This window comes from Planococcus citri, chromosome 2 (assembly GCF_950023065.1).
Source record: "Planococcus citri chromosome 2, ihPlaCitr1.1, whole genome shotgun sequence".
Classification (NCBI taxonomy): domain Eukaryota; kingdom Metazoa; phylum Arthropoda; class Insecta; order Hemiptera; family Pseudococcidae; genus Planococcus; species Planococcus citri.
In genome coordinates this window covers 66,396,868-66,424,474 of record NC_088678.1, presented here as the reverse complement: position 1 = coordinate 66,424,474, position 27,607 = coordinate 66,396,868, and the positions used below count along the sequence as shown (strand labels likewise).

At 35.0% G+C, this 27,607-nt stretch overlaps 3 protein-coding genes across 5 annotated transcripts; all 3 read right to left on the bottom strand.

Moving 5' to 3' along the window:
- Positions 1-56: 56 nt before the first annotated feature.
- Positions 57-9,098, bottom strand: LOC135837208 (vesicular glutamate transporter 3-like). Its single transcript, XM_065352405.1, has 10 exons — positions 8,418-9,098; positions 8,154-8,328; positions 5,236-5,466; positions 3,485-3,659; positions 3,201-3,340; positions 2,958-3,078; positions 2,746-2,876; positions 2,530-2,672; positions 394-514; positions 57-316 (listed from the first exon to the last, which is right to left on the bottom strand). The coding sequence occupies exons 1-10, from the start codon at positions 8,564-8,566 to the stop codon at positions 152-154; spliced, it is 1,551 nt and encodes a 516-aa protein (XP_065208477.1). The 5' UTR covers positions 8,567-9,098; the 3' UTR covers positions 57-151.
- A 136-nt stretch (positions 9,099-9,234) lies between these two features.
- LOC135837212 (vesicular glutamate transporter 3-like) lies at positions 9,235-16,337 on the bottom strand. Of its 2 annotated transcripts, XR_010557154.1 has the most exons (11): positions 16,096-16,336; positions 15,836-16,013; positions 15,436-15,666; positions 15,174-15,348; positions 11,790-11,929; positions 11,581-11,701; positions 11,324-11,454; positions 11,106-11,248; positions 9,986-10,106; positions 9,649-9,877; positions 9,235-9,491 (listed from the first exon to the last, which is right to left on the bottom strand). XR_010557154.1 is itself a non-coding variant. In XM_065352412.1 (10 exons), the coding sequence occupies exons 1-10, from the start codon at positions 16,155-16,157 to the stop codon at positions 9,713-9,715; spliced, it is 1,467 nt and encodes a 488-aa protein (XP_065208484.1). In that variant the 5' UTR covers positions 16,158-16,337; the 3' UTR covers positions 9,626-9,712. The 2 variants fall into 2 exon arrangements, 1 of the variants encoding a protein (XP_065208484.1); XM_065352412.1 differs by lacking the exon at positions 9,235-9,491 and having other exon boundaries at positions 9,626-9,877; positions 16,096-16,337.
- Positions 9,235-24,315, bottom strand: LOC135837209 (sialin-like). Of its 2 annotated transcripts, none has more exons than XM_065352408.1 (10): positions 23,458-24,315; positions 23,199-23,382; positions 22,875-23,105; positions 22,616-22,790; positions 22,410-22,540; positions 22,197-22,317; positions 17,725-17,855; positions 17,495-17,637; positions 17,257-17,377; positions 9,235-9,482 (listed from the first exon to the last, which is right to left on the bottom strand). In XM_065352408.1, the coding sequence occupies exons 1-10, from the start codon at positions 23,514-23,516 to the stop codon at positions 9,390-9,392; spliced, it is 1,389 nt and encodes a 462-aa protein (XP_065208480.1). In that variant the 5' UTR covers positions 23,517-24,315; the 3' UTR covers positions 9,235-9,389. The 2 variants fall into 2 exon arrangements, with proteins under 2 accessions (XP_065208480.1, XP_065208478.1); XM_065352406.1 differs by lacking the exon at positions 9,235-9,482 and adding an exon at positions 16,924-17,174 and having other exon boundaries at positions 23,458-24,309.
- Positions 24,316-27,607: the final 3,292 nt, after the last annotated feature.

Here is a 27,607-nt window from a genome sequence, read left to right as displayed (position 1 = left end):
CCCACTTATTTATCATTTTTACGATTTTCTTGTCTGCTTGTTTTTTAGCGAACAACTTTTAAAAAGGTTTTGAAAATTTTATTATTTTGAATTATTGGATTCATATTTAAAGATCAATGGAACAATCGCTGGTGAAATGGTGAACTGTGTTCTACGGAGTGATTTTTTTGGTCTGATTTTCGTGAGCGAGATCGTCTGGACTTGGCAACTTTGACCACGATTGAGGTTCACTCGATCCGTAAAATGCAAATATCACAGCACTTAGCATAAGTATCACACTTGACAAAATGAAGCAATTATTCCACTCTTCCATATTCTACACAAAAGACGTATTATTTATAAATGAAATTAATTTCTAATCGAAATATAAGCTGTTACTTTTTGAACACTTACCCGGTTGGTCGTCATGTATCCTGTCATTTCTCGTGCTAAAATATTACTTATCGAAGAAACGAAAGTAACCAATCCTGCGACAGCTCCGCTACTGTTGGGAGCCACACTGATGATAATTATTCTGCGGAAAAAATTTCTCAGTGATTTAATTAGGGAATTTGGGCCATTCCACGTCAGTTCGACCAAGAACTGGTAAGGGGAGTCGACGATTTTTTTGGAATTTTTTCTGTGGAAAGATCTTTTGAGGAGATGACCAATGGCGCAAATCGCAGCCCTCGAGCACTTTTTTAAAGGCTGCTAAGGAATATCAAAGTTTTCAGTGAACTTGAAATATCATCAATTTCAGCAAAGGATTACTCAATAACCGCGATACCTACCAAAATGGAACTTTTTCCAAAAGTTAGGGATTTTGAAAGGCTTTTTGGTGATATCATAAAAATCAGTGTTGCCACTTTTTTTCGTACGAAAAATTAGCTCGAAAAGTTTCAAAACGTAGTTTTCATGTGGTTCCGACTCTCAAAAATTCTGAAAAAAATATATTATGGACTACTTTTCACGCTGAACAACATATTAGAAAATTGAAATGACATTATGTCGTAAAGTCAATTTAAAAAAATTGAAAGTTTGCGAAAAAAATGTGATTTTTTGATTTAAAACATGAAAAAAAGTTTTGACTAGTGAAGTTGACCCATTTGATCCCTATTTTTGCGTATCTGTTGAAAAAGTTGAAAAAACCCTTTTTACTCGATAAAACAAACTCCTCACAAAAAAATCAAAATTCGATAAAATTCAAAAAATGAACGAATTTTTATTTTTTTGATTGTGAGTGTGATTTTTATGAAATACGTCACATAGAGCCCAAAATAAGTCAACCAAATAAATTTAAACGATTTTTGATGTTTGGAATTGAAAATAGAATTTTTTCGAATTTTGATTTTTTTGTGATGAGTTTATTTCATCGAGTGAAGGGTTTTTTTCTACTTATCAACGGATATGTAAAAATAGGGGTCAGATGGGTCAACTTCACCAGTCAAAACTTGTTTCTATGTTTTAAATAAAAAAATCGCATTTTTTTCGCCAACTTTCAATTTTTTTAAATCGACTTTACGACATAATGCCAGTCCAATTTTCTAATATGTTGTTCAGCATGAAAAGTAGTCCAAAATATATTTTTTTCAGAATTTTTGAGAGTTGGAACCGCATGAAATCCACGTTTTGAAACTTTTCGAGCTAATTTTTGGTACCAAAAAAAAGTGGCAACACTGATTTTTATGATATCACCAAAAAGCTTTTTAAAACCCCTAACTTATGGAAAAAGTTCCATTTTGGTAGGTATCGTGATTATCGAGTAATCCACTGCTGAAATGGATGATATTTCAAGTTCACTGAAAAATTTGACACCCCCTAGCAGCCTTTAAAAAAAGGCTAGAGGGCTGCAATTTGCACCATTTGTCATCCCTTCAAAACATCTTTTCACTGGAAAAATTTCAAAAAAATCGCCGACCCTCCTTACCTCTTCTTAGTTGATTTGACGTGGAATGACCCACTTGTGAATATTACATTGGTCCAAATTATGAAACTGGTGGTCAAAAATCCAGAATTTCAATTTATAAAACAGAATGCGAAAAATTTCGAATTTTGCAATTTTTCAAAACATCATCGAATTCAAATTTGACTGTAGGAAGTGGAATTAATAGAGGGATATTCGAAGTCACGCAGATACCCTCAATAATCTTCAATCTAGTGATCCAATAATTATGCGCCATTTAGAAAGATTTGTTGGCACATATTTTAATTAGCTCGAGGCCATGATAAAGGCTGGGGTCGTTGTGTGATTCGGTGTAATTAAAATCCCATTTTTGATGTTAGTTTGTTAAAAGGAGATTGAAAACGAATCTGCACTAGCAATTTTTTTCGATTTATGAATCGTACCCATAACTTTCAACTTTTGACTTCGTCGTTAAGTTCCATATCAGTTGAACTTTCATCTTGGAAGTTGAGTTTTGAGCGTTTTAAATTTCATTGACTCTCCATTCAAAATAGTGAGTTTTGAAATATAGTATATTTTGGATATTGGGAAATCAAACGTGGTCTCACAAGGAATGTGCCTTAGTAGGTCTAGGTAGTATTACTTACTGCGTGATCAGAATAATGATGCCTAAAAACATCTGTATCAGACTGAAAGCAATAATCGACAAAATGAAATCGGAAACGATCACACTGCTCAGGAATAGTGCGCTGCAGATAGCAAATGAACCACCAATCACCATTTTGTGCATCTATTGGTACGAATAACGAAATATTAGCTCAGAATTGTGCGATAATTTTTGAATCAGAATTCTCAGCACTCACCAATGTTACTGGTATATGGATTTTCCTGCTGTAATCGAGTAATACTCCACAAATGGGTATGACGAAGATGCTAGCTGCGTTGGGAACCGAAGAAAATATTCCTATTTTTTCAATACTTTCCACAGTTGTGTCTGTAATTGTGATGGAACCGAGTTTAATTCGTTAATATATTTTGAATAGGTACCTATTGGCAAGTCTCAATATTCACTCACCGTTATAATACAACGGCAGAAAAGTGACTACGATGGTTACCACCCACATGTGAGAGAACCTAACAACAAACAAGGCCCAAATTGCAGCTGATGATAGCATATTTCTGTATGGATGTTTAACCTGTAAAAAAATTCATATTTTTTATTATTAGTTAGGGTGACTGCATCGTTTCCAAGAGAATTTCACTCCATAGTCCATGGATATACGAGTAATTATGAGGATTGAGGATACTTAAGTATTACATTTTTTCGCGAACTAGTAGTGATGTTTTCCTGTTGAGATTCTATGTATTTTAGCTCAGCTTCAGAGATCCATTTATCTTCCGAAGGTTGATTTTTCATCGCGATGAAACAACATACCGATGTTATCAGAGAAAAAGCACCTGAAAAGTAGGATGGAAACGTTGTCATTAATGCTTATAGATTTGCGATGATAAGAGAATAGATTACAGCTCTTACCAGCCATAATGTCTGTGTTATTCATATATGTACTTGGTGAAGATATGTACTTCAGATACTTGACATACCTGTAGCGTAAAATATCATTGGCCAGCCCCATCCGTGGGCCAAATATCCGCAAAATCCGTGTACAATGGCCATACCCACTCGTAGTCCACTTACACTGTATGATGTCAGCTTTGATCTTTCATTTTTCAATATCCATTTAGAAGATACCTCAGACACACTGATGATGAGGAAATTCTGTAAAATATAACCTATCAAAGGAAACTTTCTTTCTATTTATAGAGAAGGTACAAAATATAGACCCTTCAGCTTTTTGGTTTTATGTAAACCATTCGGAAGGTCAAAATCCAGTGCGAGACTTATGAAGTTGTGAATGTATGTTGTGATAGATCAACGTGTTTTGTAGTACATATAACTTGATCAGTTGATATAAAGAGAGTGAGAATGATTAGGTTGGTAAGTTAGATATTAATCCTCCTCTTCGTGAACGCGACGAGAAATATTCCTTACGTGGGGAATATTTGCCTTGTTTCCCAGACTAGCTCAATTTGGGAGAGTTCAATCATTCAAACCTTTTATAACGATATTTCTTGATACCATTTAAACAAAAACACAGCTCTACACCTTTCAATGATGTTTTTATTAAAATAGATCAAGTCTAGAGATATTTATGTACAGTGTTATAACCTATGTCTTATTTACGAGTATATGCTCGTAAGTATGAACATTAGATAGATTTTTCAACGAGTTATTAAACACGCGACGCGAGTTTCTTAGGGATGAACAAAAATATTTACACTTCGTAAAAATGCGATAAAGTTACAATTTTACACTTATTAAAAATATAATTACGTTAAAAGCAACATTTATCTGGATGGACGAACGCAGCCCAGGGAATAAATTGTAAGGTACTTACATAACAATGCAATATTACTGTCTCTCCTTTGCACTCCCTAATACTAGAGGTGACAACAGAATTGGAATCACGAGATATTTAAATGAAAAAGAGTTTAAGTTTCGTTTAGCAGAGAAGTTTGATCTACGTTTCGTTTAGCAGTGATATTTAAATTAAGCATCGTTTAGCAGTGATATTTAAATTACGTTAATGCGTTATTTGAGTATTTCAGAGTAATTTATTTAGTTTTCACGAATTATTTATGAGTAATTTTCACGAATTCACGAGTTATTTAAATCATGTGTAATTTAGCGGATCACTCGCGAGGTGAGATGATCCATGTTAAAAACCAATAAGAGATATTTTAAATAGCTCTTGTCATGGTTAAATCTCCACGCCGAAAGTGGTACAGACTAAAATGCGGATGACATGAGCAAGTGCTCATGCGATCATATATTTAGGTATAACAAGCAAGCTTGCCATACCCCCGGGCAGTGACTAAGAACCAACTATCTAGAAATCGTAAGAACATTAGCGATTTTATGCACTCGTGCATTCGTATTTATAATAAGGGTTGTAGACAGGGTGAAGAAAGGTACCTGAGATCACCCTCTTTAGGTGCGAGCGCGAGCTGTCAGATTAGAAATAATATTCCCCTATGTTTAAAATAATGTTCTCCTATTTTTTACATTGTTTTACACCACACATACACAACGTGTGTATGTGTAGGTGAGAATATCTATTTTTTAGAGAATTTAACACATTACCAAAACTTCCAGTTTAAGGGAGTAAAATATGTGTACATAAGGTACACATGGCTAGTGTACGTATTTTCGAGACATCGTCTATGAAAGACTGATACGAATCACTAGCAGAGTGTGTAGGGCAATCCTTCCCATATCACAGTGAAATATTTACCTCAAAAACGCCTGTGAGAAAACGAATCGCCATGAATAAGTAAAAATTGTAGCGTAAGGTGATCGGATGAAGTACAGTTGTGATTCCAGATAACATCAGGCATAACGCACAACTGGTTGCTCCTCCTAGTTTGGACACTATGTATCCACCCATGAATGATACTAATCCTCCATAATAGAACATGCTCAATACTGATGCAACAGTTCTTGAATCCCAGTCGAATTCTGGAGGCTACAACATTGAAGATTTGGTCATTTTTGAGCAGTTCTTCTCCGATTTGAACGGGACCGCGATTTTGGGGAAGAGCATGGTCTAAAACCCCCAAAAACAAATTTTCAGCTGGCCAACTTCATTTTTCGATTTTTGGCGAATTTTTGAAAATTCAAAATTGACTGTTTTTGGCGATTTATGCTTTTTTTTTAAAAAGTACGTACTTGATCAATAAAAATGGTCAAAATAAGTCCCAAAACTAATATTAATTACCCAAATCCAAATTTCACCATTTCTAGTCATTCTGGAGCCTCCAGCGCGATTTTTCAATTTCTCCAAAATTTTGAATTTGCTCCAGAAGGCGTGAATATGCAGTTGGACAGCTAAAAATCGAGTTGTGTATTATACTTGACCTGTTTAACGAGTTTATCTACATTTGAGCCGATTTTGAAAGTGACACCTCAAGAGTGGTTTTTTGACCAGCTTTTTTCATAATGAAAATATCCAAGAAATCAATTAAGTTTCACGTTTGCGAGGAAATTTTCAAAATTTGCACTAATCGCTGTATTTCGTTCAGAACTAACCCCCTGAAGGCGAATTTCGCCATTTCCAGCTATTCTGGAGCCTCCTGATTTTTTTTGGATATTTTTATTATGAAAAAAGCTGCTAAAAAAACCACTCTTGAGGTGTCCTTCCCAAAATCGACTCAAATGTAGATAAACTCGTTAAACAGGTCCACTATAACCCACCACTCGATTTTTAGCTGCCCAACTTCATATTCACGTCTTCTGGGGCATATTCAAAATTCTGGAAAGATTTAAAAATCTCGTTGGAGGCTCTGGAATGACTGGAAATGGTGAAATTTGGATTTGGAGAATTAATATCAGTTTTAGGACTAATTGTGATCATTTTTACTGATCAATTACGTACTTTTTTTTTAAAAAAAAGCATAAATCATCAAAAACAGTCAAATTTGAATTTTCAAATGCTCCCTAAAAATCGAAAAATGAAGTTGGGCAACTGAAAAATTGATTATGGGGTCATTCCACGTCAATTGGACCAAGAAGTGGGGTAGGTGGGTTCGGCGATTTTTTTGAAATTTTTCCTATGGAAAGACCTTCCAAAGGGATGACCAATGGCGCAAATCGCAGCCCTCTAGCTCATTTTTAACGGCAGCCAGGGGGTGTCAAAGTTTTCAGTGAACCTAAAATATCATCCATTTCAGCAGTGCATTGCTCGATAACCGCGATACCTACAAAAATGGAACTTTTTCCCATAGTTAGAGGTTGAAAGGCTTTTTGGTGATATCATAAAAATCAGTGTTGTCACTTTTTTTCGTACAAAAAATTAGCTCAAAAAGTTTCAAAACGTAATTTTCATATCGTTCCGACTCTCAAAAATTCTGAAAAAAATATATTATGGACAACTGTTCATTCTGAACAACATATTAAAAAATTGGAATGGTAACTTGTAACAAAGTCGATTTAAAAAAATTTTAACTTTGCAAAAAAATGCGATTTTTTGATTTAAAACATGAAAAAAAGTTTTGATTGGTAAAGTTGACCCATTTGATCCCTATTTTCACGTTTCTGTTGAAAAAGTTGAAAAAACCCCTTTCACTCAATGAACTCATCACAAAAAAATCAAAATTTGAAAAAAATCAATTTTTCAATTTCAAACATCGAAAAAAGTTTAAATTCATTCAGTTGTCTTATTTTGACCACTTTCTGACGTATTTCATGAAAAAGTTGATAAAAATCTCACTCACAGCAAAAAAATAAAATTATCTTTTTTTTTGAATTTTGATTTTTTGTGATGAGTTCATTTTATTGAGTGAAAGGGGTTTTTCCAAATTTTTCAACAGAAACGTGAAAATAGGGATCAAATGGGTCAACTTTACCAATCAAAACTTTTTTTCATGTTTTAAATCAAAAAATCGCATTTTTTTGCAAAGTTTAAATTTTTTTAAATCGACTTTGTTACAAGTTACCATCCCAATTTTTTAATATGTTGTTCAGAATGAACAGTTGTCCATAATATATTTTTTTCAGAATTTTTGAGAGTCGGAACGATATGGAAATTACGTTTTGAAACTTTTTGAGCTAATTTTTTGTACGAAAAAAAGTGACAACACTGATTTTTATGGTATCACCAGAATGCCTTTCAAAACTTCTAACTATGGGAAAAAGTTCCATTTTTGTAGGTATCGCGGTTATCGAGCAATCCACTGCTGAAATGGATGATATTTTAGGTTCACTGAAAACTTTGACACCCCCTGGCTGCCGTTAAAACTGAGCTAGAGGGCTGCGATTTGCGCCATTGGTCATCCCTTCGGAAGGTCTTTCCACAGGAAAAATTTCAAAAAAATCGCCGAACCCACCTACCACTTCTTGGTCCAATTGACGTGGAATGACCCTATGGAGGTTTTGTACCACGCTCTTTCCAAAAATTGCGGTCCCATTCAAATTGGAGGGTGACTCCTCAAGAGGTTCACTTGTCAGATGTATTAAAATTCAAAATCACATTGAACGAAAATCTTAAAGTGGGAGGATTTTTGAATAGCTTACTGGTAAGACGAATCAAATTCAAAATCAGATTTTGTGGATTTTAAATGAATGGCTCAAAATGATATAGATCTTGTTCAAATAAAATTAAAAAGTAAATTGGTAACAATGCAAGTATTAATTAATTGATTTCCCGATGCTTACTTGAGTTGTAGTTGAATTACCATCTCCAATTTTCTTGCTCGAAGTCATCTCGACCACCGCAATACTGATATTGAATCGTATGAAAGTCGTATTCATATAACACAGGAACATAAAAATAACAACCAGGAATCGTTTCGAAAACCATAGTGAAGGTGGTTTTGGTGCCGGTGTTTTTCTGCAGAAAAATAACGTGATGATGTGATCAATGTTGGGTGATCTCTGCTAAGAATTTTTCAATTGATAATTTAGTTCAAAAATGTTTACAATAAACTCTCTTGCTGTAGTATCGATAGGTTTTGATCGGTTTCTTCAAGTGGCTGCTTCATGGTATGCTGTCTTGGAATTTCTTGTGGGTAGGCAATGTGATGTGCTTTTTGTGCAGCTGCTCGGCCTCTCACCAGTCGTTTCAACATTGAACTGTTGTTCTGAATTTCCTTTCCCAATTTGGCTCTTTCAAGTAGAATTCTTATCTAGGTTTATTTTTAGGTGCATGTGTACTTTGTGTTGAATTATGATTGAGATGTGTATGTTTAATTTAGAAAATACAGTTTAAAAACTCATCACGTGAGGCAGCTTTAGAGATTAGTGACGAATTATGCTCTCGAGTGCAATAAAGTTACATTTACGATTATTATCTATAAATATATCGTCCTTGAATTTTTTGAAAGCCAATTTTAGAGATACTTCGTATGGAATAAGTGAATTTAAGAAGAAACGAGGAAAGAAAGAAAGCCACTTAGCCACTGTCACTGTGCATTGTGTAACATTAGGATATTGCAAAGTGATGTGCACTTAACTGGTGTTGATTCCTTCAAAATGGGGATATTTTTTTCGATGATGGCTAAATGTAGTGCGATATGTTTCGTTTGTTTACATGGTAGGTACCTAAATGTTTAATATTGTAGACTCCTAGGTTGAAATTTTTGAGATTTTCTCTGCTAAAAACATTTTGAAATTCCTAAAATGGTTTGAAAATTTCTGAATTTTGAGTACCTACCTATAGGTACATATTCCAAAAAGTTGCCAACACTTGTACCTAACTCCTTGCTTCTGAAAATGTTTCAAGTAACAATAAGACATGAAAAGTGAGTAGGTAATGTATTGAAAGACAGATCTGAAAACCAAATGTATGCAGTATTTGTTGAAATTTGTCAAAGTTTGCTGTTTTTTTCATCCAAATGAACGGAATCATATTGCTGAATGGGCGCTGGCTGTGATGTTGCCTAGCTTTGAGATTCACTGGATCCGTAGGTAGCTTAAAAATACAACAGCATTCAGAAATGCAATACCGCTCGACAAGATGAAGCAATTATTCCATTCTGCCATGCTCTGATTGCTCTGTGAACAACAAACGCATCTTTCTGAGCATCCTTCTTGCGAAATTAAGAGTAGGTATGTACCATAAATGTGATCTTCTAAAGTATTCGAGTATTTATTTATAATTTTTACGATTTTTTGCGAACAACTTTAGAAAAGGTTTTGAAAATTTTATTACTGTATGTTGAATTGGTCTCATGTTTAAAGATGGGACAATCGGTAAAAATATGATGAATTATGTTCTACGAAGTGATTTTTTTGGTCTGATTTTCGTGAGCGAGATCATCTGGATTTGGCGACTTTGACCACGATTGAGCTTCGCTCGATCCGTAAAAAGCAAATATCACAGCACTTAGCATCAGTATCACACTTGACAAAATGAAACAGTTATTCCATTCTTCCATACTCTACACCAAAAAAAAAAAAAAAAATATTACCTATTTGAAAATGAAATTGTTTTCTGAGCGAAAAATATAGACTTCTTGTAAGCTGGCGATTACTTTTTGAACACTTACTCGATTGGTCGTCATGTATCCTGTCGTTTCTCGTGCTAAAATATTTCTCACCGAAGCAACGAAAGTAACTAGTCCAGCAACAGCTCCGCTACTGTTTGGGGCTACACTGATGATGATTATTCTGCAAAAAAAAAAAAATGTCAGTGATTAAATTTGCACATTTGTGAATCGCACGTTAGTCCAAATGAGGAAACATGGCTGTCAAAAAGTCAGTCATTCGTTAAAAATTACCAGTACCTAATTTATAATGACAATTTAGTGAATATTCGAGCTCAGCACCCTCAAAAACCTTAGAAACTGACTTGTCACTTAGTATTTTTAATTTTCGATTTTTTGACTATGTTTGGGAGCATTTGGGGGGGGGGGAGGGGCACAGTGGTCGAATTGAGAAAAATCAAGTACCTAACATTTTGAATTCAGCCTTCAAATTGGATCAGATTTTTACATACGTATTTTTATTTTCAGGGTGGAAGGTTTCGGTGGAGTTTTCAATGCTCCCTCACAGGTTTCATTTTGAGAAATGAATAACGTCCCAGAGGAGTCAAATCAGAAAAAAAGTACTTAGATATTCGAATTCAGCGACCTTAAATCAGTGCAAATCGATATTTTTCTGTGCATTTTTATTGAATTTTGAGGGCTTGAGAGCCACGAGATGTGGGAAATTCGATCATACAAAAAATAGAGGGATAAGTATTCGAAGTCACGCAGATACCCTAAAAAATCATCGATCAAAATGATGTAAGTATTAATTACGCGCCATTTTAAAAAAAAATTTTTGGTATTCTAATTAGTTTGAGTTGAGGACATGTTGAAGGCTGAAGAAGTTCTTATGGAATCGAATTCGGGATCGTTGTGTCATTCGGTGCATTTGAGACCCTGTTTTTGAAGTTCGAAAGAGTCTGCACTAAAAAAATTTCCAATTTGTGAATCATTCCTATAATTTTCAATTTTTGACTTCGTCATTGTCAGTTGAGCTTGAGCGTTTCAAATTTCATCGACTAGCTCTCCATTCTTTGTGAATTTTGAATAATCGAATATTGAGAAATCAAAGTGGTCCTACTGGAAAAGTGCCTTATTAGGTAGGTAGTATGTGCTAGGTACATATGTATTATCTACTTACTGCGTGATCAGAATAATGATGCCTGAAAACATCTGTATCAGACTGAAAGCAACCATCGACACAATGAAATTGGAAACGAACACACTGCTCAAGAACAGAGCGCTGCAGATAGCAAATGAACCACCGATTACCATTTTGTGCATCTATTAGCAAGAAATATTAATATTAATTCAAAATTATTGTGCGATAATTTTTGAGTCAGTGTTCTCAGCACTCACCAATGTTACTGGGATATTGACTTTTCTGCTGTAGTCGAGTAATATCCCACAAATGGGTATGATGAAACTACTGGCTGCGTTGGGAACCGAAGAAAATAATCCTATTTTTTCAATACTTTCCACAGTTGTGTCTGTAATCGATGGGACTGAATTCAATATTCTGTAGGATTGCATAATACCTATCCTATCGTCGATGTAGGTATAGGTAGGTAGTAGTTGGGATGTTGGTCAATCTCAAGTTCTCAACAATCACTCACCTTTGTAATACAACGGAAGAAAGGTAATCAAGATGGTTACCACCCACACGTGCGAGAACCTAACAACAAACAAGGCCCAAATTGCTGGTGATAACAGCATACTCCTGTACGGATGTTTAACCTGTGAAAAAATTCGTGTTTATCAGTGGTTGTCGCGAGGGAAACTTCACTTCAAGGATACGAGTATCTCGATGTGGTATTAAGCTTACATTTTTTTTCGAACTAGTTGAGATATCTTCTTGTTGAGATTCAAAGTACTTTAGCTCAGCTTTAGAAATCCATTCATCTTCCGAAGGTTGATTCTTCATAAAAATGAAGCACAATACTGATGTTATCAAAGAACAGGCACCTGACATGGAATTCGTTGTCATCAAAACTCATGGATTCGTAATATTGTCCGGCATATGACAAAAGGAACAATTGCACCCCCCCTCCGCCGATCTTCTGGGACAACTTTTTTGAAAATCAATTCAAGGCAAATCAATTGCCAAAAAAAATAGTGGCCCCTACTATCAAAATGGCAGCCATTTTGATGGGCAGGTCGGCTGAAATCGCATATTTTGCGCTCTAGTTCGAAAACTAAGCAACCTATACGACTAAATTCATACTTGAAATGAGAATCGTTCTGCATGAAATTTGCAATAAATAAAGTTGCGCATTTTTGCAATACTTATTCTCTCGAAAGAGGTCCATTTCCCGGTTCCGAAATCATCATCACATAATTGCAAAACCAATTCAAGGGTTCCCAAAGTTGTGAAAATTGAGCACTTTCGTTGTCATCTGTTTTTGCCTAGGAGTTCTGACCAAAAGAAGGTATAGAGAGTTGGTTGTGGTCTCAAAATTCTTATATTGTACCACTCTTGAAATATCAACCCTCAACCACCCTCATCCAGCAATATTCAACTTTTCAGTGGTTCCCACAGTTGAATTTTCCAATTTCAATTTTTTCATGTCATGCAATCAAAAAATATTGTGGCTGAAATAATTTTGCAATAAAAAAATTGTAATTAAAAAAATCTGAATTTCAAAACTTCCTTCACTGATTAATAGTCCGGCATATGACAATAGGAGTAATTGCACCCCCCCCCCCCCCCGCCGATCCTCCGGGACAACATTTTTCTTAAAGGGGAGATCCTAAGGAACATTTTAATGCAAAGTTGCCAAAAAAAAAGTTGGCCTTACTTACAAAATGGCGGCCATTTTGAATGACAGGTCAGCCGAAATCGCAGACTTTGCGTTTTAACATAGGACTTGCACAAACTTTTTCAAACTTTACAAAGGTAGATCGAAAGATCATGCAAAAATTTATCCACCTGTCCAAATTTCAAGTGCTAAAGTGCGTTTTTCGATTTTTGGTGAATTTTTGAAAATCGAATTTAGGCCAAAAATGAGGGAAAAAATCAAAATTTTACCAAATTGACCAAGAAAGCTGAAATTTGGGATATAACCTATTTTCGACATGCCAAATCGATTGGAAACGGTTTTAACCCGTTTTGAGCAGTTCTGGAGCCTCCAGCCGATTTTTGAAACTCGAAATTCCTACAAAATTCCATCAAATTGGAGTTGTAAAGCTAAAATGCATTCTAAAAACTAATTTCAATACGCTACGAAGTACTGCAGGTGAATTTCAAGACGTTTTGGAGGCTTCAGCGACTTTTTGAAAATTCCTGAAGCCTCCAGCAGATTTTTGAAACTTTAAATTTTCACAAAATTTTATCAAATAGAGATGGAAAGCTGACATTTACTCTACACTCCAATTTTAACACCATCTGAAAACGACTTCTGGTGGATTTCAAGTCATTTTAGAGCCTTCAACGACTTTTTTGAAAATTACTGGAGCCTCCAGTAGATTTTTGAAACTTGAAATTTCCCCAAAATGTTATCAAACCAAGATGGAGTGTCGAAATTCATTCTGCACACTAATTTCAATACGCTACGAAGTTGACTGCTGGTGAATTTCAAGTCTTTTTGGAGCCTCCAGCAACTTTTTGAAAGGTTGTGGGACGTTTTTTTGGAAAATTGAAATTTCCTAAAAGTAGCTGGAAGCTTCAAAACCATTTGAAACCACCATGCAGTGTGCGAAGTAAATTTCAGCTTGCAAACTCCATTTGATAAATTGATGTTGGGGAAATTTCAAGTTTCAAAAATCTACTGGAGGCTCCAGTAATTTTCAAAAAAGTCGCTGGAGGCCCTAAAATGACTTGAACCCACCTGAAATCGTCTTCAGAGGGTGTTAAAATTGAAGTGTGGCGTAAATTTCAGCTTTCCATCTCCATTTGATGAAATTTTGTAAAAATTTAAAGTTCCAAAAATCTGATGGAGGTTTCAGGAATTTTCAAAAAGTCGCTGGAGCCTCCAAAACGACTTGAAATTCACCTGCAGTACTTCGTAGTGTATTGAAATCAGTTTTTAGAATGAATTTTAGCTTTACAACTCCAATTTGATGGAATTTTGTGGGAATTTCGAGTTTCAAAAATCGGCTGGAGGCTCCAGAACTGCTCAAAACGGGTTGAAACCGTTTCCAATCGATTTGGCATGTCGAAAATAGGGTATATCCCAAATTTCAGCTTTCTCGGTCAATTTGGTAAAATTTTGATTTTTTCCCTCGTTTTTGGCCTAAATTCGATTTTCAAAAATTCACCAAAAATCGAAAAACGCACTTTAGCACTTGAAATTTGGACAGGTGATAAATTTTTGTATGATCTTTCGATCTACCTTTGTAAAGTTTGAAAAAGTTTGTGCAAGTCCTATGTTAAAACGCAAAATCTGCGATTTCGGCTGACCTGTCAATCAAAATGGCCGCCATTTTGTAAGTAAGGCCAACTTTTTTTTTGGCAACTTTGCATTAAAATGTTCCTTAGGATGTCCCCTTTAAGAAAAATGTTGTCCCGGAGGATCGGCGGGGGGGGGGGTGCAATTACTCCTATTGTCATATGCCGGACTATAAACATTGCCTTCGAGAAGGTTAGACCATTCCCCCCCCCCCCCCCCCCGAAACAGTTTTTGGCTTTTTTCTCCGAACATCCATGAAATTACCTACGAATTTTTTTTATTGAAAAATTGTTTCATGCTAAATATTTTTTGATTGCGAGACTTGAAAAAATTGAAATTTAAAAATTCAAAGTTGGGAACCACTGAAAAATTGATGATTGCTGGTTGGGAGTGGTTGGTGGTTGATATTTTAAGTGGTCCAATATGAGTATAATTCAAGACCACAACCACTTCCCTACCCCTTTTTAGTCATGACTTCTTGGCCAAAATTGATGACAACGACGGTGATCGATTTTTACAACTTTGGGAACCCCTGAATCGGTTTTGCAGTTTGATCTCAAAAATGCGATCCTGGTTTCGGGACCCGGAAATGGTGGAGCGCAAAATATGCGATTTCAGCCGCCCTGTCAACCAAAATGACCGCCATCCCCATTTTGTAAGTAGGGCCAGCTCTTTTTTGGCAAGTTTGCGTTAAAATGTTCCTTAAGGTGTTCCCTTTAAGAAAAAGAGTATCCCTGAGAATCAGGGGGAGGGGTGCAATTGTTTCTATTGCCATATGCCAAACTATCATTGCTACCCCTTGGTGAAGAATTTTGACATACCTGTGACGTAAAATATCATTGGCCAGCCCCATCCATGGGCCAAATATCCGCAAAATCCGTGTACGATAGCCATGCCTACTCGAAGTCCACTTATACTGAACGACGTTAGCTTTGATCTTTCATTTTTTACTATCCATTTCGATGATACATCGGACACACTGATGGTAAGGAAATTCTGAAATTATGAATTATCAATCTGGATACTTTTTTATATTCATGCGTCCTCCAAAAATTCAGAATGCAGAAGTAAGTAGGTACATACCTCAAAGACGCCTGTAAGAAAACGAATAATCAAGAATGCATAGAAATTGTGGCTTGAGGTGATCGGATGAAGTACGGTTGTAATTCCAGATAACATCAGGCATAACGCACAGCTTGTTGCTCCTCCTAGTTTGGACACTACGTATCCACCCATGAATGATACCAATCCACCATAGTAGAACATACTGAAAACGGATCCGACAGTTTTTGAATCCCAATTGAATTCTGGAGGCTAATACATAAATGATTTAAGTCTATTTTGAACAGAACTGAAGTCCGAAGTATGGTTAGATGTGACCAAAATCTAAAAATCTGATAATTTTCGTGCAGTTGAGATGGATCACATTTTCAAAAAATTGAACTTGTAGGTATAGCTAATCTAATTTCTGATGCTTACTTACTCGAGTTGAAGTTGAATTACCATCTTCAATTTCCTTGCTGGAAGTCATCTCAACTACCGCAATACTGATATTGAACCGTATAAAAGCTGTATTCATATAACATAGGAACATGAAAATAACAACCAGAAATCGTTTTGAAAACCATAGCGAAGGTGGCTTTGCTGTCGGCGGCGTTTTTCTGTAGAAAAATAATGCGTTGATATGTTGGGTGATTTCTGCTAAGAATTCTTGAATCGATAATCAGTTGAAAAAATGTTTACAATAAACTCTCCTGCTGTAGCATTGCTATGTTTTGGTGGCATTCTTGATGTAGCTGCTTCATATGGTGTCTTGAAATTACTTGTATCAAAATGTGATGTACTTATTGAGTAGGTACGAGTAGCTGCGCTCGGGCGCTCACCAATCGTTTTAACATTGAACTGTTAATCTGAATTTTTTTTCCCAATTTGCCTCTTTCAAGTATGTAGAATTCTTATCTATAGGTTTTATTTGTACGTACTACGTACATATGTACTTTGTGTTGAATTGTGATTGAAAAACGGCTTGATGTGTATGTTTAATTTATGTAGAAGATGGTTTAAAAACTCATCACGCGAGACAGCTTTCTGGTTTATGGTAGAGATTTAATTTCGATAAGAACAATGACAATGTTATTTGCCTTGAGTAAGCCTCGAGATTAGTGACAAATTATGCTCTCGAGTGTGATACTGATAAAGGTTACGTTTTATGATTATTATCTACATCGCCTCTGAATTTTTCGGAAAAGCTAATTCAGAGATAGCTAGTATAATTGTATAAGTAAGAAACGAGGAAAATAAAGAAATCATTGTGCAACAACTGATGTTGACTCCATCAAAATGAGAATAATTTTTTCAAGGGTGGTTGAATGCAGTGCCATACGTTTGTTTTACTGGTATAAAAAAGTACATAGTACATAACACCCAAGTTGAAATTTTTTGAGATTTCCTCAGCTAAAAACATTTCGAAATTCCTAGAAAATTTCTAAACTCCGAGTTCATATTCTAGAAAATTGACAACACTTGCCCCTCCTAGCTTCAAAAAATGTTTCAAGTAAAATTAATAAGCCATGGCAAAAAAATGAGTAATGTATTGAAAGACAGAGCTAAAAACCAAACATTTATGCAGTATTTTATGACATTATTTGTCAAAGTTTGCTGTTTTTTTCATCCGAATGAACGGGATCATATTGCTGAATGGGCGCTGGTTGCGATGTTGCCCAGTTTTGAGGTTCACTGGATCCATAGCTTAAAAATACAACAGCATTCAGAAATGCAATACCGCTCGACAAGATGAAACAATTATTCCATTCTGCCATGCTCTGTGAACAAGAAACACATCTTTCTGAGCATCCTTTTTACGAAATTTTGAACTTTGATAGTATTCATGTATTAGTTACTTACTCGAGTAGGAGTCATGAAACCAGTGACAAGACGAGCTACAATGTTGGTCATTGAGATCACAAACATATTGAGTCCAGCAATAGCACTGCTGCTGCCCGGTACTATGCTAATAGTGATTATTCTGTAAGAAAATAACCAAAGCATGAAGTAGGTACATACATATGATTGAATTCTTCCTCGAATTGGATATTGAATTTTTTGCATTCAATTTCATCAAAATACCTGTATAAAAACTTACTCTGAGATCAGGTTAACAATTGACAGGAACATCTGAACCAGTACGAATAGAAATACCGTGACAGTGAAATTTGAAATCATCGCTGTTGTCCCGAACAGAACACTTATACTGATGAGTGCGCAACCTACTAATATTTTGTGAACCTATAAAAGAAATCGAATAGGTAAGTTGCGAGGTACTCGTACTGTGAATACTAACAAATGTAACATCAAGGTTTTTTAACTCGTTACCCGAGTCGTGGAAGCGCTGAATTTTCTGCTATAATTCAAAAACGTTCCACAAATAGGGAACATGAAAATGCTGGCAATGTTGGGTAGTGAAGAAAATAGTCCTACTTTATTGATGTTCTGTTGAGTTAAATCTGAAACAAACAGTTGTGCAATGATATCAAAGTACACAATTTGAGAAGAAATTTTCCAAAATACATGAATCATTCAATGTCGTTTCGATTAAGGTTTAGTAGGTACCAATCTTGTTTTTTTGTTCTTCGTTGCAATTTCTAACCAACTTGTAATCAAAGAAATCATCATTGATTTTTTTGGAGGCAGAGGGGATATTTTATGTTTTACCGCAGATAAGGTAAACCGAAAGGTCAAATTGAGACGATGAATGTGTAGTTGGTAATGGGTATAAGATGGCCCAATTTTACGGAAGTGGTAACACTGGAATTTCAAGCGTTGCAAAAATGGCGCGATTCGATTTTTTTAAATGAAAGTTTGTACATACATAAATATGTAATATGGAAAAAATTGACAAATTTGGTTCAAATTCGTGGGGATATGAATTGCTAGAATTTGAAGAATTCCAAAAAAATATATACTTGCCTACAGGGTGTTTAATAGTCCTGCAGTTGTCCTGCTTTTCAACAATTTTATCAAAAATTCCTAATTTTTTTTTAGAATCAGACTTTATATTTTCAATTTATTTTTCTTTTTTGCAAAACTTTGAAAAAAAATCCCCACCCCTGAAGTTTTATATTTCTTGTGGGTACGTCTTCAATTATTCATACATTTTTTCAAGTCAGATGGGAATCGTCGAGAGTTGGTCATTCAAAAATCCCTAAATTTTTTTTGAAAATATTCAAGTAAACTTAATCAAAAACCCCGATTTTTTAATTGAAAAAAAAAACAGGAGGGATGTTGAAGAAAATTTGACGGAAATGGTTATGCCTCGTTTATTGCTTTTCAAAGTAGGTAATAACGTTGAAAAAGTACCTAGGTTCATAATAATTTCATGAAAGACGCTCAAAACGAGTAGAAAAATTTGAAAACCGAAAAATTGAGACAATAAAAATGATATTGTCAACTTCCCTTAATTGATCTGTCTCCTACCCCCTGAAGTCGCTCCCTCCAAAATATTCTGGAATGTCCAAAAGACTGCAAAAAAAGTGAAAACTTGAAAAAATTGACGTGTCAAATATTACCCTCCTCCCTCCCCTCCACGAAGAACTCGCGAAGTGTTTTCAATATGCCCTGCCAAAAGTAGGTACTTTTGCCGACTTTTCGCACGAAAAGTGAAGGTATTGTATTTGTCATGAAGGTTCGGGATTTGGGTGGGGGTGGGTTTTCTTGACGTTTTGGAGTGTGCTGATCACGATAAGACGTATGGCACCAAACGAGATAAGTTTATATATATATATATATGGACCTAAGTATCCTCGACGTCACCGTACATAAACAGTACCTTTTGGTCACCAGGCTTTTAAATGCCTCCGGAGGTGTATTTACTTCATATTCGTAACCAGCACAGTTATAATAGTGTTTATACTCTTTTCCCCACTTGATTTACATGCTTTAAGTTTATACAAAAAAAATTTACGAGAATGGTACCAATTTGCCTCCGATTATAAACTGATCTCTTCCGTGACCTTGTGTATTTAAAAAGATATTGACTATACCAAATTGTCACCTGCTGCCTTACCTAATAGATTACAACTACGCTGGCTACGAATACGAAAATATAACACAACTGGGAGCATTTAAAAAGGCGGTGACCAAAAGGTACTGTTTATATGCGGTGACGTCGAGGGTATGTCAGTGTTGATGGAACAAAATTTTTAAAATCTGTATAAAGTAGGTGTATACATGACCTTTTCGTCACCGGACAAACTTTTCCCCTTTTACGTTTCAGGGGAAAACAAACCGTTTGGACTTGGTATACACAGGGAAACGTCTTCGTCACCGGCAAAACGCCTCCGTCACCGATTTCGGTGACGAAGAGAACGCGTGAGTATATAAAAGGTGACGTAGAGGTACCCTTTGCATATCTACATATGTATGTATGTATGTATGTATTTATATATATATCAATTTATGTATAAATTTGTGTCACGCTGAACTCAAAAGCTCCGAACTTTGAGTCGAAACTGATGATGGCAAAATATTGCTGTGATACTGAACTAGAGAAATTTTTAATTTGGTCGAAATCGATTCAGCCGTTTACGAGATATGAACGTTTAAGTGTGTTTCAACGTTATGGATAAGCTGAAATATTTGTAAACCCTTATATCTCGAAAATGGCTCCTTCCCAACAAACTGATGGGGTGGTTAGGGTGTGTAGGTTGAAGATTGGTGCGCCGGAGGTCGGGCGATCGAATCCCGCGTGAGTCAAGAGATGAAAATTTTTTGTCGATTTTTTTACTGATTTTTTTTTTAAATTTCATCCTTTTAATTTTTTTAATATTACCTTAATAATTTTTTGCAATCAAAAATCAAAATTTTTCAAAATTTCTAGTATTGGAATCGCGAATTGCAAATCAATAGTTATTTTTGGCGAATAACTGGTTGTAATACTCGTTTAAAAAAAAACGTAAAGTTTTTGGTGAATAGCTAGTAACTTTTGATAATTTTTTTTTGGTATATTAAGTACCTAAATAATTTTTTTGCAATCAAAAATCAAAATTTTTCAAAATTTCTAGTATTGGAATCGCGAATTGCAAGTCAATAGTTATTTTTGGCGAATAACTGGTAATTTTTGTTTTAAAAAAACGTAAAGTTTTTGGTAATTGGCCAGTAAATTTTGATAATTTTTTTTGGTAAATTAATAGTAATTTTCAGTAAATAAAATAATTAGTTATTTTTGGCGAATTACTTGTAATTTTTGGTAAAAAACGCATAACTTTGGCTGATTACAGGTAACTTTTGATAATTTTTTTGAAATAAATTACTGGTGCTTTTTGGTAATTGTACCGGTAGTTTTTAGTAAATTACCAATGATTTTTGGTAATTTACTGGTAATTCTTGGTAAATTAAATTTCTGGTAATTCTTGGTTGGTAAATTGCCAGTATTTTTTGGTAAATTACTCGTAAGTCTTAGTTGGTAAATTTCTGAAAATTCTTCGTTGGTAAATTACTGGTAATTCTTGGTTGGTAATTTACTGGTAATTCTTAGTAAATTACCGGTAATTTTTTGTAAATTACCAATGTGTGCTAGGGAAAAGTCGGTTGATCTTGCGCGCTGCGCAAGATTTTTTTAAAATTTTGTTTGTTAGAGATATCTTGAATACTAGATATTGGGGTGTGTCGTCATTGACTTTTCTGGGAAAATCAGAAGAGGGATTTGATAGAAGTTTTTGGTGGAATTTTAGACTGCAAGAAAAATTTTGTCTTCTTGACTTGAACCTTCACAAAGTATTCTACTGGAGTTTTAAATTTTAAAATTCGATTTGAAAATGAAAAAAAAAAAGGTTTTTTTGGCGATGATTGATCATGTTATGTCCTCTTGGACGTTACTCATTTTTGTAATTTTTCACTTTTTGAGGTCATTTCACACAATTTTTGAATAAGTCCAAAAATTATTGTATTTTTTTTGAACGTCATGCAAAACCTCTCGAAAGGTGAAAACTGTTTTTTACTTCTATGTGAATATAATATGATCAATTAGGTAGGTACTTATGTACCATTAGAAAAATTTTATTTTCGATTTTTATAATGTCATTTTTAAAATTTTTAGCCACGTTATAAAAATGAAGATTCAAGTTACAAATCCAAAATTTCTCCTGGAGTCTTTTGAAGTCCCTCCCCCAACTTTTTATCGAATTCTCCCTCAACTTTTGCAAAAAAGTCTAAAGACAGTCCACTCTAAGTTGGTATACCTCGTATCTAGAGGAGATATATCTACACAACAGTAATACATTTTCTTTAGTGAACGTCCCTTTAAGAAAGCTATGTACCAAAATTTTGTTAAGGATGTGTTGAGACTCCAAGAACAACTTTCCGCTTGTAAATTTCAAGATCCCAACCAGGGAACGATTCGCTTTTTTGAACGCAAGTGCTCTTCGAAAAAAGGATCATGAATCCATTACGAGATTGAAACTGACTGCATGAAATTGAATTCTGATTGAATTTATAAGATCAGACGATCAGATTTGCGCTTATCTGAGCTGAACGAATCATATGTGACCCGAGGAAAAAATTATCTAATCTGATATTAGATTAGGGTGGATCTGTTTAGACCTATTTGATCACAGTTGATATGCTTTGGTTCCAATTTGATGTGACTAGATTAATCAAAGTTGAATATCTGAATCAGACCTCATCAGATTCTATTATTTTTCCTAAGGACATCGATTTCCCTAGCTTCAAGAAGTCAAAATGACCAACTCCTGATGGTTCCCATTGAGGTGGGTAAATATCCGAAGGTGCACATAAGATCAAACATCAAACTTCTGCATCATCAAATGCCTCGAATGACTTATACTTACCCTTAATATACAAAGGAAGACAGGTGACTAAAATAGTGGTAACCCAAAACTGAGTGAATCTGTTCATGAGTAAAGCCCAAATTGCGGGTGAAAGCAGAATTCGTCTGTACGGATGCACGGTCTGTAAATGATTAAATCGAGTATACCTTCCATCGATTTTTTTAAAGACTAAAATGAAAGAATTATGATGAGAAGAAATATCTTCAAACTTACTTTTTTTTGCTCACTGGTGACAACTCCTTGTTTTATGTACACGAGCTCCTTTTTCGAGATGGATTTATCATCCGAGGGTTGATTTTTAACCAAAATGAAGATCAGTATGGATAAGACCAACGAAATTGAACCTATTGGGATAATCTTACCAATTGAATAAAACATTACCCTACAGATACGAACGTTTCAGTGTGAAATCAACCTACCTGTTGCATAAAATATCATCGGCCATCCGTAACTATAAGCCAAAACGGCGCAGACACCGTGTACCATTGTTGTACCCACATTGAATCCGCTGATAATGAAAGACATCAGTTTAGATCTTTCGTTTTTTGGTATCCATTTTGAGCATACCTCCAACATACTCACTTTTGCGAAACTCTAATTTAAAAAATTCCAAATTAGCCTTCAGGATTCTTTTGAAAATAGGAAAAATGCTTCCGAATATCGAAAAATTATACTCACGTCGAAAAATCCAGTAAGGATACGACAGATCAGAAATGCAGGAAAATTATAGTATAAAATAACAGGCTGGAATATAGTCGTTATTCCGGACAACATCATTGATAACGTGCAACTAGTCGCTCCTCCAAATTTAGTCACAATGTATCCTCCAGTGAATGACAATAATCCACCATAATAGAAAATGCTAAGAACGAAACCGATGGTTTTTGAACTCCAGTTGAATTCTGGAGCCTGAAACAAAATAATTAATATTGCTGTTGTTATCAACTGTTTATTTATTTTTTCTTATGATTGGGAAATTTTGGATAGTTGACTTTTTTTTACCCTGGATATTGTCGAGTTCCCAGTTTCGTTTCGAGTCGACGTCATATCGACCACAGCTATGCTTATATTGTGTCTCAAAAAAGTCATATTCACGCAGCACGTGAACATAAACACAGCAACCAGTAATCGTTTTGAAAACCATAACGAAGCAGGTGGTAATTTAGTCGTCAATGAATTATTATCTCTACAAAAACAAAAATTTCGAAAATAGAATCAAATCGCAGGTCACCTCAAATTAAACATGAAAAAAATCACTTACAGTAGCTTGTTCTGTTGAGCCTCCAATGTGCTTTGGCAGGTTTCTTTAGACGTCACCATTTAACAAAATTACCTAACGTTAAAGCTCAACTTTTTTTCACAATATGAAACAAATTCCAAATTACCGAGTCACGGTGTTTGCTCACAATAATTTAACTGTTGTCGTACATTTATACAACTAACGGGTCTTTACTGCTCACTGAACTATCAGTTTCAGATAAAAAGGTTATCACTGACTGGTGTAATATCATCGTGAAGAAGTGTTTCGCGACGTTTACTACCCAATATCTATTTGTGTTTATTCATTTGTTACTTTGTGTATATTAAATGCATAATTAAGTATATAAGATATGGATGCGTAGACATAAGATGCACGTGTAGGTTTGCCCTGCGGTTACAAACTAGCTCGTGAAGTGTAGGTAATTTACTACTTGAGAAAAACTTGTTATAGTAATATCGTTCTTGAATATGAATTTGGAATGCTTCCATCGTTGCATAATTTGTCTGGACTTTTCGGCTGTCCGTTGATATCGAAACTGATCATACCTTTATCAAGTGATATGTACGAGAATAAATTACCTATACTGTGAGATGGAATTTGGCAAAATGTTTCAAATTTACAAGTTCCATTAAGTGATAATGGATTTTTTTTTCATTCGAAAATTTCAATTGTTAATTTGGGTGGAGTTGGCGATTTTCCAATTTATCAATAATCAGCGGAAATGGTAACATTTAGACCTCACTCTTTTTTTTCTCAGAATGTTTGTTTTGCTGCAGAAGTGAGATCATCTGATAATCGGTATAAATCATATTTTGTTTTCGAGCTTGGAAATGACCTTGAGCAATAGAGCATAAAATTATCATTGTGTGAAAGAAAAACTGAACTTAGATGAGATTTTTGAATGATTTTATTTACGAAAGTTTTGTGTCAGAAGGTTGAAAATGATAGATAGGTACCTATCTACTTTTTATGCGAGCATAAAGGTGTGTTTTTTTTTTTTTGGAAAAAAATTTAAAAAATTCTCGTTTGTAACAAAATTGCTAAGAATTGTCATTTTTTTTTTGCTAAAAATCCTCAAAAGTCTCACACATTTTTTCAAGAATTGTCCAAAAGTTTAATTTTTTTTCTCAAAAATATTGACTCAAAGCCTGAGAAAATTTTCAACAAATTATGAAGAACCTTTTGAATTTTTTACACATTTTTGCGAGTGAAAATGAATTTTGAAAAAAAATTGAACTTTAACTGAAATTTTTGAAAATGATTTGTTTAAAAAACTACTTCATTCAGAGATTTGATCAGGATTTTTCAATTTTTTTTCAAAATTTCAATAATCACATGTTCCATTAAAAATAGCTATTTATGGGTGGAAATGAAATTTTCTCAGCATAGGATTTATAAAAATTTGTTTTCGATGTCTGAAAAATCAGACCTTTGAACGACTTTGAGCTTTAATAATAGCCTGATTGCGTCATCTGAATCTTGACAACTTCAGATGTAAAAGGGTACCCCCCGATAAGATAGGCAAAATGCCCTTAACCTCAGATTTCGATGAAACTCACAGGGTATGTTTAGTACCCCCAAAAAATAATTTTGGGCCCATAGCCCGCTCCCCACCCCACCCCCCTCAGCCAGGGGGGCCAAAAAACGCGTTTTTCAGGGGAAAAATTCTGTATCAGCGCGTAATTAAGATAAATTGATTCTGTAAACGAATATAGTTAGAAGATACATGGGCGTACCTCCCTGAATTTTTTCAGAATTTTTCATCACACGGGGAGAGAAGGGGGGACAAAAGAAAACTGTAAATCGACATTACTCCGGAACGAAAAAACATACCAAAACGATTTTTTCGTCAAATATGTATCTTTAGGTCTACTTTCTATAGAAGTCATCACCCGGCCATTTGGAGTGGTGGGTCAAGCTCAAAAGCTCAAAAAACTCTCAAAAAACCACGTTTTTTATGTTTTTCTCCAAAAATATGGACAAATGGCGGAAATCTAAGAGAACCAAGTTGTTCAGCGTGAAATTTTACCTCAGAATTGTGTAATTGAAAATTCATTTACACCGCATGATCGTAAAACTACATGCGCAGAAGTATTTGTGCTTACATCAAGATAGCTGAAAGGGTATTCCTGGGTAAAATAGATGAAATGTCCCTGTCCTCGGATTTCTGAAATTTTGATGAAACATAGTTGGGTACCATTAAAAAAAAATGTCGGAGGCAAAAAATCCCCCCCCCCCCACCTCCCCTTGCTCATAATAGCGAAAAAAGGGCCTTTTTCGGGGAGAAAAAATCCATGCTTCAACGAGTTTTGACAAAAAAATCTGTATTCACTCAAAATACTTGAAGGAGATATGATTCTAGCAACTTGAATTTTCTTCAAAAATTGTGGGCCCCCCAGGGGAGATATATTGACAAAAGAAAATTTGAAACCGCCGTATCTCCGAACCTAATTTAAGTACAGGAAAAATTTTTTTTTCAAAAATGTATCTGCATGAGCACTTTAATTGGTATTTTTTTTTCAAATTTTCCCTCCAGGTAGGCCATCTTCAAAAACTCAAAAAACACTCAAAATTGTGTTTTTTTGTCACAGCACCACCAAAAAAAGCGATCCATAATTTTGGATGCTGGCCTCCAAAAACAATAAGAAAACCAACTAACTTCTTTAAGGCTATTCTAATTTTTTGATGAAAAATGGTCAACTTTGGGCGGGGATTGTGCCAAAACTATAGAACGGATTTTTCTAGGGTTTGCTTTCAAAAGCGAGGGTATGTCGAGATATTTTTGATTCAGGACATTTGATGGCTATAATAGGGAATTGGATGGAGGTACTTTAGACGCTCACATCCCTGTTGTAAAAGCAAAATTAGAAAATATGGCTACATACCCTCGATTTCATAGATGAATCAGTATTGGTGAAAAAAAATTGGAAGAATTTTGAAAATTCACGGAGAAATCCCCGTCTGAAGTTTAGATGGGAGCGGGTCGCGGGACATAAGCACGACTAAATTCGTTCAATCGATTACATGCAGTCTTACGAACGAATGATGAAAATAACGAACAAATCGGTTTCATATTTCGACCGGTTGTCAAATTAGAATGCTCTCCGCAGAGTATACCCTTAAACTCCAATTTTTTGGCCATAGGCACCCCCTCTCCAAATTTTAGGGCGAAAGTAGACAGGCAATATGGGTATCATTGTCATATGAACCGAACTCGCTGAACATGAATATGAAGTTTGATTTGCAGTTGGACCCTTCCAACGACCACATTGGGGAGAGGGGTTGCCCAAAAATTAGAGTTTTTGTGAAAAATGCTTCGTTATAGCGCTATTTACGCCATGCAACTTCTTAATCAAGGTTTTCTTGAATTACAAGTAGCCTACTTTTCAAGTACATGGTATCTAACTCAAAACTATCAGAAAGGTTTCTTTTTGGTGTCGATGATTAAATTTTTATGTGAGTTACCAAGTACATTGAAAACATAGGTATTACCTACCTACGTACTATGTAGTAGATTGGGTAAATCACCAAAAAAAGAAAAAAAACTGGATTTTTACCAATTTTAGCAAAAACTGTCATTTTGAGTTGAAAGTTGTACAGAAAAATTCTGGCTCCAGAAGTGCCCCTAAAGGGAAAACATGTGCCCTTAAAGTGGGAGTATTGAGAAAAATGACGATCGACCCAGTCCTAAATGAATATATCTTAGATTCTGCGTCCATTCTATGCTATTATTTTTAATTGTTTTTGTCAATTTTGAAAAATCAACAAAAATTTAGGAATTTTTGCCAATCTTTATCAATTTTTTGAAACCTAAAATATTGTCATCACTGCGTTCCAAAATATTTCCTCAGTTTCAGAAATATATTATCTTTCAATATTTTTTCTTCATTATAGCAAAACTTTTGCGAAGAAAATATTTTCAAAACACCAACTACTAATACCCCCTCTCCAAAAAAAAAGATTTACTTTTCAATTTTCTCAGTAGAACCCCAAAAGTGGCCTTGGATTTTGATGGCAATAGCATGGATTGGCGCAGAATCTCAAATACCTATGTAGGTACTTTTATTATACTGTCTCCTCCATATATTTTGAGTGAATACAGATTTTTTGTCAAAACTCGTTGAAGCATGGATTTTTTCTCCCCGAAAAA